This window comes from Meriones unguiculatus, chromosome 9 (genome assembly GCF_030254825.1).
Source record: "Meriones unguiculatus strain TT.TT164.6M chromosome 9, Bangor_MerUng_6.1, whole genome shotgun sequence".
NCBI classification, from domain to species: domain Eukaryota; kingdom Metazoa; phylum Chordata; class Mammalia; order Rodentia; family Muridae; genus Meriones; species Meriones unguiculatus.
Window position 1 is genome coordinate 7,380,392 of NC_083357.1, and position 18,335 is coordinate 7,398,726.

General features: G+C 43.3%; 1 protein-coding gene across 2 annotated transcripts in view; it reads right to left on the reverse strand.

The window, feature by feature from the left end:
- The window catches only part of Cacna2d3 (calcium voltage-gated channel auxiliary subunit alpha2delta 3), an 804,670-nt gene that overhangs the window by 614,042 nt on the left and 172,293 nt on the right, over positions 1–18,335 (reverse strand). For both annotated transcript variants that reach the window (XM_060390773.1, XM_060390772.1), the window contains exon 3: positions 8,458–8,574. In XM_060390773.1, the coding sequence (XP_060246756.1) occupies positions 8,458–8,574 (117 nt within the window). The remainder of the gene's footprint in view (positions 1–8,457; positions 8,575–18,335) is intronic.

Below are 18,335 nucleotides of genomic sequence, written 5' to 3' on the forward strand. Positions count from 1 at the left end.
AGATAGCAATGCAGATAAAGCAAGTAGGCCAGGTGAGTCAGTCTCAAAGACTGCCTCAGTTACTGTTTCCTCAAGAATATACATCCAGGTCAACTTCAAAAGGGCTATAGGAAATGACTGATCCCACAGAGACTAGACAGAAAAAGATACAGCTAGCTTTTCTAGTACTTGGCCAATATCCAAATTTTCTAAGGGTCCCCAAAAGATGTTTTACCCCCCCCAGACAGCAAGAAATAATTTTTAGAACACGACACCCCCATTCCGAAGAGGTAGGGTGGGTAGTTTTGGTCATTTGGTAGGTCATGGATTGGTCATTGTAAGGGAGGAAACAAAGTAAAGGTTGTAATCAGGGATCTTTGTTTTACATGTGGATGGATGCATGTGTGTGCAGGTCAGAGGACAATCTCAGGTGTAGACCCTCAAGACAGGGTCTCTCATTGACCTGGACCTCAGCAATTACTCTAAATTAGTTGGCCGTGAGCCCTGGGATCCTCCCTTCTCTTCCTCCCAAGCACCAGAACGTTTACTAAAATGGAAGGAAGGTCCTCACTCCTGAGTCTCATCTATCCTCTGACTCATCTTCTCTGTCATCCTTTCCTTCTGCTCTCTTTTCCATTAAGCCCAATTGGAGCAAATTGTTTCAAAAAGAAAAGACCATGATTGCTTCACTTAACATAAACCCTAGTGGGAGAAATAATCTTGGTCCTATCTAAACTCGCTGGGCAGAAAGCTGTGCCTGTGAGGTTCTGTCACTGGGATTTGCTGAGGAATGTCAGAGTGCTCTACTGACAAGATTTTCTGGCTTTTAATTAGAAATTTTCATTCCTAAGGGCATCTCTATCCTGCTGAGTAGCTCTTAAAACTGGGGGAAAATTAACCTCATCTGTCTAAGAAGCTTTATCTTTTGATCTTTCTGTCTTTCATTGGATCACTCTTTACATCTCAAAGACAACAAGATGCAAATTGTCTACCTTGTTTTTGCTGAGGGCAGTCTGATTTATTATAATTCCATTATGTATTCTTTAATCTGTGCTTGTGATAATTATTGATTTCGTGTCATTGTTTATGTGTCATTTTGTCTGATAGCCTGTTAGTCTGTGTCTGATCTAATATTCTTGTTTGAGATCACAATATAGAGGTTTCTGGCTTTCACCTAACTATCTGGGTTTGGATTTAGGGGGTTTTGTTTTTCTCTGCTTCATGTAAGAAAATCAGTAAGACTATTGTCTCAAGCACATTTTACCTAAAGGACAAACTTACAAGGTAATTTCCAAGCTGGTTTGGAAATAAGAAAAACAGAAGAGAACTTAATTAGGTAAGTTATCAATCTATTTACTTTGAGGCAGGATCTCATAAGGCAGCCCTATACAGCCTGGAACTCACTGTGTAAACCCTCTGGCCTAGAGCTCACAGACGCCTTCTGCATTTAGGAATGGCTTGATCCCAGAAACCTGACTGATGTGACAAGCAGATGGAGAAATTACAAACACACATACAGAAGAGCTGGTATCAGGTAGCGTGATCTCACTCTGACAAAACAGCACCCACTACACAACATCCTGGAATTTATTGCATGTGCTACAAATGGGAGAATCTGTAAGAGAGTAGTCTTGGGCTTTTAACACCCAAGAGGAGAAAGCTGTGGTAGATGCTTTCTGTACACTGTCAACATTTGCACATGGACCAGAGAAACGCGTTCCCAATTCCTGAGAGTCTGAGGCACTGGTCTGTATCAATAATAGGTATTTGGTGAGGATCCCATCCACTACCTACATATTCACTCATGGCTTCCTCTGCTCTCCACAGAGATCTACTTGGTTCTATGTCCCAACTGCTGGCATTAAAGACACGTGCCCAGTCACAAAGAGACCTTTTTTCAGTATTTTGTTTGTTTGTTTTTTCAATACCTCCCAACCACAGCCTCCCCTTTCTCCACTAACCCACTCCCCCACCTCCCTTCTTCCCTAAATCCATTGCTCCTCTGTTTCCCTCCAGAAAAGAGCAGCTCTCCCAGCTACATCAACCAAACATGGCAAAATAAGTTACAATACGACTGGGTACTCCCCCTCACGTGAAGGCTAGACGAGGCAACCCAGCAGAAGGATAAAAAGATCCCGAGAGCAGGCAAAAGAGTTGGAGATAGACCCACTCCCACTGTTAGGAGTCAGACAAAAACTCAAGCTAAAGAACCACAGCATATGTGTGGAGGGGCCAGTGCACATCCTTGTTGGCTCAGAGATTGTCCCTCCAGTCTCTGTGAATCCCTACAAAATCTAAGCCACCTTTGTTGCTGCTGCTGCCATTTTGGCTTTCTTTCTTTCTTCCTTCCTTCTTCCTTCCTTCCTTTTTATCTTTAACCAATTTGTCCAGGTTGTACTGATTATTTATTCTAGGAAGTGTGGCCTTCTACTGAGAAAATTTAGAAATTATCAACAAAATTGTTGATTTCATTCCTAACCCAATGGACAGCCTTTGGAAACGATGTCTCAACTCTTCTTAATGTCTACAGAAATGAGCTTTGAAACCAGAAGTACTGTTCCCCATAGCTATGGACCACGCCTAGCTCCCGCTGCTGCTAGAGTCTGCCTTGGTATCCTTTATACTGTGGTGAATATATTTACATTGTGGTGTAGATGAATTTTATAATCATACACATGTAGGCATACATCAGTCAAGAAACAGCAGAAGAAAGTTGCTTTAATAGTACCTTCTGGCTTCTTGGAAGACTGGCGTAAATCTCTTCTGGAGGGAAAAGAAATCCATTTTTTCTGAGAAGGTAAATGTTTATTAAATGCAAATACTGATATCTGTTACCTAGGAAAAACGACTCATGGCATGTGGAATTTCTAGATAAAAAGCTTTCAAGTCCGAGGTTTCTCCAGATAAGCTCCTATCGGGGAAGTGACGCGTGAATGCGCTGAAATTGAATTACTGTACAACGGCAATTACTTTCCACTGCGCAGCCATAATAGGAATCAGTTCCACAATGAACAGCAGGTAGCTGGAGGAAGGAGACCTGAACACAAAGTCTAGTCTCCTTTAGTTCTTCCAAGAAGCAGGAGTGTGCGTTTTTAAGCAAAACACTTTTCAAGTGCCCAATTTCTCATTTTACCAATGGAAATCAGAAAGCGAGTGTGAGAGGATTAGGTTTATTTACGTCTATGAGCTATAGGTGTTTGGGGGAATTTATTAAGCATCTCATCCAACGGTTTGAAAACAACATACTCTTTGTGGCATGAGTGTAGTTACAACTTTCTTTCCATGTCTCCCATCCTCACTGAAGCTCAGCTACTTCACATTATTTCAACAGTAAATTAAATATTTAATGTCCTGCTTCATAGTCTACCAAAATGTATACTCCACCCCTTTCTCCCAGACATGTGTTTAAGTTTGTAGGGTGTGTCTAAGAACTGTAGGACTCAGCATAAAGTCAAACCTGTCCTTTGCAGAAACCAGGACTCCTGAGGAAATGGAGGCCTGCCCAAATAGTCCAGAAGGTGAAGGCGGACAGAGGGCAAAAGCCGTGATAACACATTTCAGAAATGAGGGTGTGCCTAAAGACTCACAAACTCTACACAGTAGCTCTGCCTAGTCAGAGGTCCCTGGGGCTGGAGCAAATGCTTTCAGGTGATTGACAGCTTTGGCTGCCCCCATTGAAGGGCCAGATCTGAAAGACAAAGGCTGGGGATTTTGTCTGCCCACATAACCAAGACCAGGTAATAGCCTATCCATCACTTTCTTCCTTCCCTTGAATGAGGGCACTTTTATTGGGGAGGGGGGTTCTTTACAAGACAGGGTTTCTCTGTATAGCCTTGGCTACCCTGGAACTCCCTTTGTTGATGAGGCAGGTCACTCTTCTTAATTCAGTGGCTCAGCAAATAGAGGAGCCATGCCAAATTTGCCTTCTTTCACTATCTCAAATAAGTTCTGACTTATGTCATAGACAAGGAGTCCAGGTGTCACTTATAGAATGCCCCAATGGGAATGTGCCACTGGCAGGAGACAGGTGCATATTATTTCTGCTAAATCCAGCATTTGGAGAGGCTCCTTGAGATGCTAATGAACTAAAAGCAAATTGATTCCACTTCTTGGCCATTTAAAGGCAAGAGAAACTTGGTACCAACTGCTCAGCAATATCAACTGAGGGCTGGGTAGTGTGTACATGTTTGAATAGGGAAATCGGGAAATAATGCCTCTGCTCAACTGCTGTGCACAACAGCAAGCAGTAGCCTTGCTCCTTCAAACAACCTGGAGCTAGCCTCTGAGTGGATTTACAAAAATTATTCAAACCACCGCTGGCATTAAAATCTGCTAGAAAATAGAATTAAGAAAAGCTGTCATAATGATGGCACCATTATGTTAATGGCAATTATGGAGGCTAAGGTTATTTATAATTTGCTAGTCCAAAGGGAAAAAAGAGTTGCATGCCATCCATTACCAGCCTTATGACAGAGGTTATATAACGGGCAGGCCACTTTAGGTTTCACATTTACCTCAGACATCTGACGGGCAGAAAATAGGACTTTCTATGATAGGATAATTGCATAGTGGAGAAGAATTCAAATAGGGCCTGAGCATGATAGAATCATTCTGATTCAACTAATCACTGGGCAAAGTGATGGTGGAGAATGATGAAATCAAGCCAGAGAAACAGAGAAAAAGAACAACATTGTTCAACAGTCTGGAGATGACAGGCTATGTGTGTTAACGGGCTGGGTTTCCAGAATCGGGCTTCCCCGGTGCTGATGGACTCTACCTGCGTCAGCCAAAGCCGGTTTCAAGGCACTCCACATGTGTCAGCGGTAGTTTTAATATTCATTGTTCGTACTGCTTGAGAAAACAAGTTTTCCTTGTCTGTGTTCTTAAATCACAGTGAGAAGTGATATTTGACTAATCAGCACAGGGCACCATCAAGGATAAAGGGGGGACCCCAGGGCTCTAATCTGATGTAAATTACTAGGGGTGGGGCAGAGGAGTTAGGGAAATGCCAGTCCTAAAGTCTGCTTTGTTGCTGCTCACCCATTGTCCACTTGGTGAGATTCCTGGCAAAAGAGTCTGCTTCCTTTGGCTTGGACCATTCCAGCGCAATACTGCAAAAGGCAGTTCCAGTGCAAACTTGAGGTCTGTGGCTGCTCCAGCGCCCACAGACCTCAAACAGATGCTTTCTACTCAGAAAGCAAGCTGTCATTGCAACACGGAAGCATACCAGTCACCTCTCCCTTGGCTTCATCATAAGCCAGCAGTACATTCCAGATGCCCCGTGACTTTGAAATACGGCCAACGGAGGTGTAAGGGCACGGTGGGGATGAGGCCAATCTCCAATGAATACAGATCAAAAACACTGGAAGCTATAGAATAGTGAAAGACCACCGCCTGGAAGGCACGAAGCCCGGGTCAGTATCACAACAAAAATAAAAGGCCTTTCAGTGAAGAGAACCGCAAAATGCTGAACGTGATTCCCAAGATGTGGCAGCATCCACTCTGCTCCCAAAGGGTCTGGCTATTCACCTCGAAATACAGAAAGCTCACAATTCGGTGTGTGCAGACTGCTTTATCCTGGGAACGTTTCAGTTCAAACAGACCACTTTCTCTCTTCTCAAAGAAACTGCACCAGCTATATCAAATACTTTTGTTTTTAATTCCACTAATCTAAAACAAATGATTTCAAAATTACAACACAGAGAAGCTGAAGCGGGCTCCTATTCCCTCCTGTCCCCATCCAGGTGCTTCCTGCAGCCTCAGGACTCCTTCTCTATCACATGCTCACAAGATGGAAAAGAGCTTATCCAGGCAAGATGGAGCGCCTTCCGTTTGTCAGGCATTAGGCTTTGTAGGAATATGCAGCACAGCTGTCCGCTTTCCTGGAGGATGGAAAACCTCAACGCCGACGAGCCTGAGTGTGACCTAGGCAAATGACTTCATGTGGCTCAGCTTGTTTGCTCATTTCTAGGACAATGATAACTCCCAGGATTGGCATAAAATGGCATAATTGCCTAGTTCCAGGTGCGTCATGCATTCAGCAAACCTATAAGCATATACTCTTCAGGGCTCCAGGGAGCTCTGAGAGGAAAGGAGAGCTATGGGGGATTCTCAGCTGTCCTCACCAGCCCCTCACGACTAAAATCCTGGTTAGTACGGCTACAAGGTTGCACACACTGCAAAGGGTCAATGTCCAGGACCCCATGCTTCTGCCAAGGAGCACCCTGCATGCTCACTCCCTTAAGTGCCCCATTCCTGACACCAGGGCTTTCTTGTTACCAACTTTACAATCAGAATGAATGGCTATTTATTTTCTATTCTCCCCTAAAACTTTGTGATTTGCAAAGAGATGCAAATGAAAACAATATTTCTTCATTGAAACGGATAATGTTGCTACTAGTGTTTAAACAGAATGAAAATGAGCCAGGTAAGTGACACAACTGTAATCCTAGCACCTGGGAGCTGGGAGCAGAGGATCACTTGAGTTCCAAGCTTGCAGGAGTGACTTCCAAGCCAGCATGGAGAGACCTAATCTCAAAGTCATCAATATCATCATCATCATCAAACAACAACAAAAGATAGATCACAGATAAAGGCACTGTTTGCCAGGCCTGCCTATCTGAATTTGATCCCTAAGACCCATATGTCAAAAAGAGAGAACTGAGTACTAGGAGATGACCTCTAACCTCCACATGCATACTGTGGCACAAACATATATACACATACATATCATCGAATATCTAACTGGAATTTAAAAGTTAGAGACCCTAGATCAAAAAATAAAATGTATACACACACACACACACACACACACACACACACACATATATATATATATATATATATGTATACACACACACATATATGCAAGGATGATTAAGAAAAACAGCACTCCGATGCCACTTGGAGGGGCTGTGAACTAACACACTCTTATTGGGCCAGATGTTTTCTTAAGCAGAAATAACTTTAAAGGTACAGTCAGAACATTTGAGATGCCTTCAGATCTAGAACTTCCCATTAAGAAAAGCAGTATACAGCCTAGGATTCTGAGTACGTGGAGGCGATAAGGAATGTGGACTCTTGTGACCTGGAGTCCCATATTAATGTGACAGCAGAAAAGCTACATAGCTTCTTCCTCTCCATCTCCCTTTTGTAAACTTCAGATGTTAATGCATGGACTATGACAAAGACAAGATACATGAATATTGGCAAAATCCTTAAAGGGATGTCCACCAACTAGATTACTTGATTTACTGTTAATATCCATGAAGATTCACTGCAGTAATATTGATTTCAAAACTTGAAATGGACAAACAGGTAGAAGCAGAAGCAGTGGGATCAATTAATAAACATGTTAGTAAGCTCTCCAAGAAAAAATCACACAACACAGTGACAGGAGAAATTACACAAGAGTGTCTGGAAGAAAGGATAAAAAGCTGGATTAAAAGCAAACAGATGTCACAATTTTCAAAACTGAAAAGAAGAAAAATACAAGCACTCACAGAGAAATGCAAAAAACAAACAAACAAAACAAACCAGACTATGGAAAAAACACACAAGAAGGAAAATCATAGTTTTCTGTCACATGGTCATAATTCCAGATGATATGTCCTCCATGTGTGACAGTCAGTCTTGATTCTCAACTTGACAGGATCTAGAATCCTCTTGGTGACAAATGTCTGAACTTATCTATGAGAGGATTTCTGGACTGATTTAACTGACATGGGAAGGTCCACTCTACCTAGATGGCACCATGCCCTGGGCTACTAGTCCTAGACTGAACAAAAATGAGCAGTAAGCTGAGCACTAAGAGCAAAAAATAAAGTAGGAAGCCAACTCAGCATTGAAAACAAAGACAAAAAAAACACAGATACTGCAGCTCCCTTCATGTAGCCTATATGAAATCTCAGTGAGCTATTCTATTATTTTCTATTCTCCCCTAAAACTTTGTGATTTGCAAAGAGATGCAAATGAAAACAATATTTCTTCATTGAAACGGATAATGTTGCTACTAGTGTTTAAACAGAATGAAAATGAGCCAGGTAAGTGACAAGTCCAGACATTGTAATCTCAATAATGCTCTAATGAAACAAGGAGAACTTCTAGACTTCATCTGCCCAACGACGTATTTGGTTCCACACTGTGGCCATTATTTTTGAAAAATGTTTTACAGCTGTCCAGTGAACCACAATGTCCCCTAGTGACCCTGAGAAGTTATCGGGAGCATCACAGTCAGGGACCCATCCTTTGCAGCCCCTGTGCTGAAGGCATGATATCAAGGGAGAAAAACTGGCTTCGGAACCCCATGCATGAAGAGTGTAATGAGGAACTGTTTTTTCTCGGTTACCAGAATGAAGAAGTAAGAAAGGACATTTGTGCAGTGGGCAAAGAGCACAAGCTGGGTACATCAGTGCCCATCCCCAATGCTAGCTGCCTGTGTGCCTCTGATCAAGATCATGCAGGCGCCAGTGGACTTACCCGCACTGCCTCGGACTTCTTGTGAAACATTTCCTCCATGTTCTTAGCCAGCTTCTTTACCAGTTGGAGACCATCGATTTCTTCAATGGCAACATCTTTCTCATACTCTTTGTATTTCTGTAAGGAGAGAGGGCAGTGTTAGAGGCATGAGATTCTAAGGAACCACACATGTGATTTCCTCTGATGGATATAAAAATAAAACGTTGTCAGCACCATGTCTGTTGGACAACTCCACCTTGTAGGTTGCATTTCACAATTACTAACACAACCAGAGAGAAACGTGAAAATTGAGCCTGGCTCTGACTGGAAGCCAAAGCAGCACCTGGGAAAGAAACAATTGTCAGCTCATCAAAAGGCTCATCCAGAGAATATCCTAAGGGGCTGATATGACTCCGGGTTTCCTCACCTTCTCCATTTAAGACAGTTTTTTTTTTTTCCTTTAAAAATCCATCATACCCTGGAGACAAGATCATCATGTTAAGCAAAATAAGCCCTATTTAGAATGACTACACTGGTCTAGGGATATAACCCATTGCTGCATGCTGTAGTACACATGGTCCTGGGTCTACTCACTAATGCATGTTTTCAGTAAGATGTAGAGCCTGTTTATAAATATATAAAAACAGAAGGAAGTGTTTGGGAAGAGAAGATAGATTAGCAGGAGGAAGAAGAGGACCAAAGAGAGTGATAGGATAAGTATGACCAAACTATATTACACACACACACACACACACACACACACACACACACACCAAAATAAATAAATAAATAGATAGATAAATAGATAAATAAATAAATAAATCACAGTGGGGCTAGAGAGACTACTCTGTCAGTAAAGTACTTGCTGTGCAAGCACAAAGATTTCAGTTCAATCCCCAGAACACAAATGAATGATGATGATGATGATGATGATGATGAAGAGGAGGAAGAGGAGGAAGAGGAGCAGCAGCAGCAGCAGCAGCAGCAGCTACCTCACCCTCCGCCATCACCACTAGGCATGGTAGTACACACTTGTAATCCTACCCCTGAGGCTGGTTGGCCAACTAGCCTATACCATCCTGCAATCTCAGGCCAGCAAGAGACCTGCCTTAAAGAAAGGAAAAGAGCAAAAAAACAAAACAAATCACACCCCAAACAAGCAAACAAAAGCAAAAAGCAAACAAGGTGGATGGTGCCTACATTGTCCTCCTGCTGTGCATACAGGTGCATTCTCATTGCTGTTCTAGTGAGCTTCCTGTTGCTGTGATGGATGAAAAGAGTGCAGAAAGGATTTATTCCAACTCACATTTTCACTTAATAATCCACCACTGAAGAAATCAGGGCAAGAACCCAAGCAGGAACCTGGAAGCAGGAGTTGATACGCAGACCACGGAGGAATGCTGCTTACTAAATTGCTCCCTGCTCAGCTAGTTTCCAGATATAATCCAGGATCACATATCCAGGGAAAGCACCACAAACAGTGAGTCAGGTCCTACTACAGCAGTGAGCAATCAAGAAAAATGCTCAGAGACATGGCCAAAGGCCAAGGTGATGGTGGCAATGCCCAAGGTGATGGTGGCAATACCTCTTCTCAGCTGTGACAAATTAACAACCATGATAAGCCATTACACCAGCACACATACAAACACACACACACAAAACATCACAATAAAACCTATAACTTTATGCACTAACCACTCACTAAGTTAGAAGACAATTATATACTGTGGTAACTAAGCTGTTTAACACAGCAATTCTAAGAATAGTCCAGAAACTCTTGAAGGGTCCTTATACCCTCCCAGGGACCCTTAGACTCCCTTTTCCAATAGCACGGTTTTAGCAAATAACAACATGTGCGTTGCTGGAGTACTGGGTCTACTTAGGACATTAGCAAATAACAGCAAATTGGTGCAGACACACATGTGAGAACCCACCTGCCTCTGCTTAAGTCAACATTAAAGACACTTGCCAATTAAAACATTCCTACCTGTTATTGTCCATGAAACACATTATTTACATAATACATTTTTTATCTTTTAAATTAGTTTGTCTTTCAATTTCTTACTTTTAAAATCTAATGTGATAAATATCAATAGATATAACCCACATGAACAGAAGCTTTAAAAGGAAATGCTATTTCTTATTGGGAATTCCAGAATGAGTTCACAATATTTTTGTGTCTGTGTGAAAACACCAAGATGCTCAGATCCTTATAAAAAAGGCTGAAGAACAGACCCTCTGTGTATCATATGTTACTTCACTTCAAACTGAGTTGCTAACATCTCACCTCAAGCTTCGACGTAGCAAAAACAAGGGGCTCATGCTTTAGCTTGATTCTGGGGTGTCTAGTGAGTTATTTTTAAGCGATAAATGTCAGGATATTTAATGGCAGGATAATTTCCAAGGCAAGAATATCTATCTTCTCTTTATTCCCACACCTCCACCTTCAAACGTGGGAACTGGAAGGAGGCACCATTTTTCCTGGCCAGCAGAGGCCAGCCTTCTACCCAAGACTCAACTAGAAAAGTAGTATGTGCCCATGTGTCGCTCAAAACACATCCCTTTTCATCAATTTCTAAATCCTTTGAGGCAATCAAACTGGGCTCTGAAAGAAGCGGGGGGGGGGTAGGGTGTAGCTTCTGTGGTGGAGCTCTAGCCTCAAATGTGCAGGCTGAACGCTGGTACAACAATATAAGAGCAAAGCTCTTCTTGTCTGACAGATTAGGTCTTGAGGACAGAGGCAGAGATTCCAAGAAAAACAGAGAAGTAAAGAAGAATTTTGCCAGATTCCTCAGACTTACAGGAAACCTTAGCAACCAGCAGTGAGGCAGGGGCATCTTGCCTGGGGCTCTAGAAGCAGTAAATTCCACTCTCACCCCAACAGCAACACCCATTACCAAACACCAGCAAAGAAAGAAGGCAAGAGAGGAAAGTTACTGGACATTGAGACCCCTGCCCTGAGTACCAGAGCCAACAGGTTCTTAGAATGAAACTGATCCTGGGAAAGAAATGCTATTTCTGAGTCACCTGAGACTGGTACAAGATGAGGATCTGCTGTGCTACTTAATAGACATTTAATAGATACTTAATAGACATTCTGAGCTGCTATGTATGCAAGGGCCTGTGACGTCCCAGGAATTACAGGCTCCTTCTTCTCCCTGATCCCTGAGATCATGCCTAAAGATCACAGGAGTTACTCTTGGGGCCCTCTCTCTTGAATCTCTCCAGGAAATCATTATTCCTTCTGTTCCTAGTCTCTTCTTCCTCTTGCATATCAAAGCTGTTCTGGTCCCTGAAAGGTTGCATCTATATTCCAGTACTGGAAATCCAGCCAGAAGTGGCTGGGCTTATCTTTCCTGGAACTGTAGGTGAGGTGGCCCAGGAGGCAGGACCAGGCCCTTATGTTACTGATCTACCCACAGCGCATACTCATGTGGATTCTTTGGATAAAGCTTGATGCAGAACAGATAGAAGAGGATAATGGTGGTGGTGGTGGTGATGATGATGATGACAATGATTATGAAAATGATGATACACTGCAATGTGGTGAAACGTGAGATGCAGGCAAGGAAGAAGGTACACTGTCCTTTGGCTCTCTCATGGTGGCATCTCCCATCTGTGGGTAGGAGGATGCATTGGCCTGGAATGTGGGACCCAGGCCAGCCCGACCTTGGTTAACAGTGTCCTCTGCTATCTGACTAAAACTTCAGTGACAGTCGTCAAAAACTTTCCCTAATTTCAAAAGCCAGGCAGGATCTGTGGACCTGGGGTTTTCCTCTGCTCTCCAGATGTCCTTCAAAGTTCACAGCAGGGTGCAGGTTTTTATGCCCAAGGCTAATTCAGTACTGAAAATACAAAAACTTAACAAAACTAACACCAGCCTTGTGTTTACAGAGAGACTGAAATGAATCTCTGCCTTCAGTGATTCTGTGATGTCAAGAGATCTAGAAAAAATGGGCTTCATTGTGAATCCTCATCTCACCCTTTTGATTTTCTTTTAAGGCCCCAGTGTTCTGACCTTCACATTGTTTGTGTTTCCCTTCTAGTCATCCAGAAGGAAACTGACTTACCTAACTTTTGCTTTTCCAGTAAGATCTCCCTACATCTCTCCCCTGAACATTCTCTGTGAAAATGAGCTGCTGACCTGACTGACCTGCCTGACCTCTGGGACAATTTGTACCTGTGTTACAGTCACTAATCTCAGCACAAAAGGTGCCAAGGCAAGATTCCAGATCTGGGACCACTCAGCAGTTTGCTGTTTCCATTCTCTCTACCTGCCCACTCTCCCTGGAGTTCACATGTCAACAAGTGCTCTTTGCTAATGGGCCACACGCATACTATTTTCTTATCACCCTAAGGAAGTCATCCTGCCTTTCAGGATGTTGGTGCCTGCTGGAATCGGCACAGGTGAATGCTTTGCTCTCAGGAAACATTTCGTGTTGCTGGAATCTAAGATCTTAAAGAACAGGGAGGGAAACCCATGACTGTCTAGAATGAGTCGTAAGCCCTTGGTGGCTTAGAGCGGCTACATGCATTGAAAGCCTTAGAAAGGAACCCACAAGAAGAGATCAGTCTGACCCCAACAATTGCCTGAATCCCACATGTTCACACCCAACCATGTCAAAGAGGGAGAGAGAAGGTAGAGAGTGTTTTGCAACAAGTTATCTTTGGCTTGTTTCTGTTTTAAATCAATTATCTGCATAAGTGTGGCTACAAGGATATCTGCCGTGTTCACAACAGGTTATGCAGCCACAGATTATTTATTTCTCTCTTCTTTTTTTCTATCTACATTCTATTATTTTCTATCTATATTAAATCTATATATAAAAGTTATTTTATGGTGATAACATTATATATAAAGTATGAGATATAAAATTTGTAGTTCTATTTAGAACAAAATAGAGGCCCCTTCTAGTTTTCTTTCTTTATTTATTTTAAATGTCTTTAATTGAAACAGAATATACCACTTTCCCCTTCCCTTTCCCCCACTACAGAGCCTTCCTGCTAATCTCTCTAGAGTCCCTCTCATGCCCCTGACTCTTGACTCTCAAGTTGATATCACAGATAAGCATTGAATATACAAAAAAAGTACTGAAAGCTGCAAAAAAATGTATATAAATAAAAACCCATCAGAATTACAGCTGATTTCTCAATAGAAACTCTAAAAGCTAAAAGAGCCTAGAGCAACACACTGCAAGCACTAAAAGGCCACAACAGTCAACCTAGACTACTATACCCAGCAAAACTATCTGCCATAGTTGAAGGAAAAAGAAAAATGGCCTTAAAAAATGCATGAGTGTATTTCATAAAGGGGAAATCTGAGTCTGGTTAGAATCCTTGCAGATAATGATAACAGAAGAATCTAATCAGTCAGTTCAGTCCTTCAGTGAACACATTTCTTGTGTCTACCTACATTATTTTCATCACTCTCCTGGAAGCTGGTGTTACCTGTGTGCTGCAGGACAAAGCTGAGGCAAGGAGGTGTTTACTTAGCTGCTGAAAGTCCAAGTTCAGAGAGAGATTTAAAACCCCCCGAAAACCTGACATGTAATTTCTCAGACTTCTGAACAATTTTTGAATAAAGAGACAATAGACTGACAGCCCAAATATTTTCAGACTGGTTTTGAGAGGCCCATTTCATTCCCACAATCACATGTCTCATTGATTTTGTTGCCAGCAGCAGCTTAGACTCTGAAAAGGAGTCAGATATCAAGAACTGGGGACAGTCAGATGACAAGAGCAATCGCTGCCCAAAAGCAGTGCAGAGAAAGCAAATGCCATGTGACAGACACAAAGTTGGTGCTGGCAGTGGCCTCTACCCTTCTCAGGGCCTACAAATAGCAGCACAAGAGCCACGAGGGAAGGACCACACCCGCTCTTGTTAGTGCAAACACACTTAGAAAGGGAGAGGAGAAATCCAGCTAGAAAGTGTGCTAGGGCCTCTGTGGCAGATTTTTCTATAGTCACCTGTGCTTGCAGCCTCCTCCTGTTCTGTAAGGCACCAAAGAAGGCTTTTAGTAAAGCCGTACCAACTCCCCAGAAACCTTCCACACAGCTCTTCTGGCATGGCTTCAAGGACTGACTGCATGAGCAGTGACTTCGGTACATCAGTCCTCTTCAGGAATTGGGAAAGTATGTGGAGGTCCCCAGAATCACATATCAGATGAACACGAAAGGATGACACAAATCAAAGGTATGGTTGCTCTCCCACTATCGAGACCGGGGCCACCATGCTTGTGCTCCTTTCTCTAGCATGCCATTTATTTGTTCCACAGACTACTCTTTGTGTCTCTGGTAAGCCAGGCAGAATCCTAGACACCATGCCCGTGACGATGAGTGAAATAAACAAAGAGGAAGCCTGTGGTTCTGGGTCAGCATAATAGGTGCTGTGGGATCAATGGACAATGGATCAATGGATGCGATGCCATGGGTCACTCCTGATGAGGGTGAGCAAGGTAGTGAACCCCTTCTTGTAAGACCCTTGAATGGTAATTAGGCTGAGAACATGGGATGACAGGCAGGGAAGAGCATGCGAAAGCAGAGCCTAGGAAGGTCTGCCTAAGGGGCTGCATGTGTCTCAGCAAACTGTCCTTGCTTTATGTCACTCAAGTACATGCAGCTAAGGAGGAAGCACCATGAAAAACAAGGCCATTGAAGTGTAGTGATGAGGGCTGGGAACTTGTAGGTAGGACATCTGGAGCCACCAAAAGAGCTGGGGAGAGGACAGAACTGATCAGAACTGGAGGGGGAAAACCTCAATGCATAAAATAGAGGGGAGAATGAAATCCTAGATGGAGTTCAGGACCCGGGGTCAAAAGGCAGAGTCAAGAGGTGGTTCCCCCAGACACATCGATGGGGCTGAGGATTTACTGACGTGTAGGCTGATGGCTGTGTTGCTTTAAGCCAGTTAACCTCCCAAGCCTCTTGAGCCTCAGTGTCTTCATTCTGAGCACCAGGGCTAATGATGCCCACCCCCATCAGCATTGCTTTGTAGAATCACTAGGAAAGCATCTGCAAACGTCCCCAGCACGATTGCCACCCACAATGAGCCACCATAAATCCCAGTGGTTCCTTGTTCTTCCCTCTGGTCCTTCTGTTACAGAGGACTCTAGTGCTGTGATACGAGTGACTTTCTGAAAAGAAACCCCTATTGTAACAGCCAAATTCCAACAGAGTATTTGATAAATGCTTGCTCTCACAACTCTGCTTTCCCTGCCTCTCTGAAGGAGCTGAGCTGTGCCAGCAAGGGCAGCCTGAGTGTGCCTTTAGCCAAGCATCTAGGCAGAATGCAGCCCTTCAATGATCATCTCTTAGCATTTGTGTCACAGAAGGAAGGCCAGCCCAAGACACTTTGCCTTCCTCTGTCACTAGAGAACATATGAGTCTTCCTACTCCTTCTGTTAGCAGAATCAGCGTTTGGCAAGAAATCCCTTGGTGAGCTGAGAACATTTATCACTTTAGAAGGGAGACACAGAAATGCATTATTTCTGCAGCATCTATTTTGCCAGATCATTTCACACAAACACCAGCAACAGAAAAGCACTATTTCACTGTCAGGACACTTAATGCTGCTCATACATTTGGGTCACATTTTTTTTTCCTGCATGGTAACTGTGTATCTAGAAGAGAGTCACCTGGAACTGGCCCCCTGCCCTGGCACCACCCCGAGGGAGTGGGACTTGAGTTGGGACACTTCTGAGCAATTGCAAGTGACTGGGGTGAAAGTCAATCATAAATAGGGGCTCTAAATGTGTTCAAAATTAGGAACCAGTGCCGAAGTGGGGGTGCTGGAGTAGCAATGGCCAAAGCACAGCTGTACTCGAACATGGGCTCCTGGCTAAAATTTCTCCTCAAAGCTAGAATTGTCTATCTGCAGCACAAGAACTGACAGAGGTCCAGGAGAGGAAGTAGAATCACAAGAACATGCCTTCCTCAAAGCAAGATATGGGGAGCTGAAAGCAAGTCTCCTGCTTCTCTGGCAAACTCCAACCCAAGATGCCCTGGTAACTCCTGTCTCTAGGAACGCAACTGCTATGAATTGACTGTGAACGAGGCTCCCACCCCCAACCCGGGCCACATGCCCATGTGTCTGAACCCCTGGTCTCCAGCTGGTGACCTTGTTTTTAGCTTAAAGGATGAAGGCTCCTGAGGTGGGCCTTATAGGACACCTGGCACCTTCCACGCTGTTCTCTCTGCTTCCTGATTCTCCAGACATAAACAATCATACTGCAAGTTCTCACCAACCATAAACTCTGCCATGCCTTCCCCTCCAGAATGGCAGATATCCATTAAAACCATGAGCCAAAAGAATCCGTTAGTTCCCTCGAGGGGCTGTGTGGTCATTTTGTCACAATGACTATAAAAATAAGTAAGACAATGATATAGAAAAAACCTAAGCCCTAAACCATTCTAATTAATTCATATGAAAGAGTATTGCATCTCTGCATTTGTGTTTAATCCTTCATGTTATTCTCATTCCTATGAGCTCCAAAATAATTATAATGTAAGACAGAACATCATTAAAACAATCTTTTAAGTCATCACTACACTAACAAACACAAGACACAAGGGAGCTTACACTGAAACTATTACTAATTTTGTTCATCAAATAAATATTCACAAATTTCTCACCATGGACCAGGACACAAGTTTAGGAGAAAGAGGGCAATTGACAAATACATGATACAATTACTCTGCAATGCAAGAATTGTTTGGGGTTCAGTAATAAGTTGAAATATAGCTAAGTAGATCAGTTTCCTATAAACGTACACCTCACAGCCAACACAGCCATTCTTTATGTGGTGCCTCTCGAGGACACTCCTGCTTGCAGTACAGGGATGTCACTCACCAACTGTGGGAAGGTGTTCTAGCTCAAATCAGGAATGACCGCTTGTCATAGTCACCAGGGAGAAAAAAAAAGGCTTCTGAGTGGGTTGGAGAATGACAGACAAGCCAGAGCTCCTAGAAAAGGGGCTGATGGAGGAATATATGGTCTGCTGTCTTAGGGAAGTTGGTCTAGACCCTGTTACAGTAATAAGACCATCACGAGACACCATAAGACGACAAATAAACAGAAACAGGCCATCTTTGACAAAGGTCTGATAAACAAGAGAACGATAACAGGGCAAGAAGGAAGTGGTATCTTTGGTGGCGTGTAAGCTGTTTAATGTCCCTCTATAGGAGGAAGTAATGCAGTCACTGCTCCGTCCACTCTGTGTGGCACCTAGTGAAGACAGCAGGTGAGGAAAGCAAGGGTGACAACCGTGTGACAATGCTACCTGCTAACTCATAGGGTGCAAACCAGTTGCTGCTGGCTAGGGATGAAATGAGAGCCGGATCACCGGGGTGCATGAACTGGGTAACTTATCAGGGGCCAAGACCAGGAACTCTCCAGACAGGTGTGTGAAGGTCAAGTCTGTATGACGCAATCTGCTACGTGACAAGCTTCCTGCCCTCTGCCAGCCTCTATTCTTTCGTAGAAAAGATGGATTACACCAGGCTCCAGAGTGTTCCAGATGCAGTAAAAATCTATGAAGGAGCTAAGGAAGCTGGATAAGGAACAAGGCTCAAAACGTGGTGAGGATGGCAGACATGGTAGTAAATTTCAACATTTGTCCTAACTTCTAAGCAAAGGTTATTCTCTCAGTAACCTTCCATCAATATCTACAAGCCATCAGACCAATTAACTCCCAATGGGACTCTAGCAGTATGATTTTTCAGGAGTCTTTGTAAAGCTGGAGTGCTCCTGGCCAGTCTTTGTGAATTCCACGCTTCTCGTGGAAGCAGGTTGCTGGAAGTCTATATGTTTAGGGTGGGATGACAGCTTTCAGATTTGTCACTAAAGATGTTGCAATAAAAACTAATCATCTATAATTTGGGGGTCTCTGCTTATAGGAAGT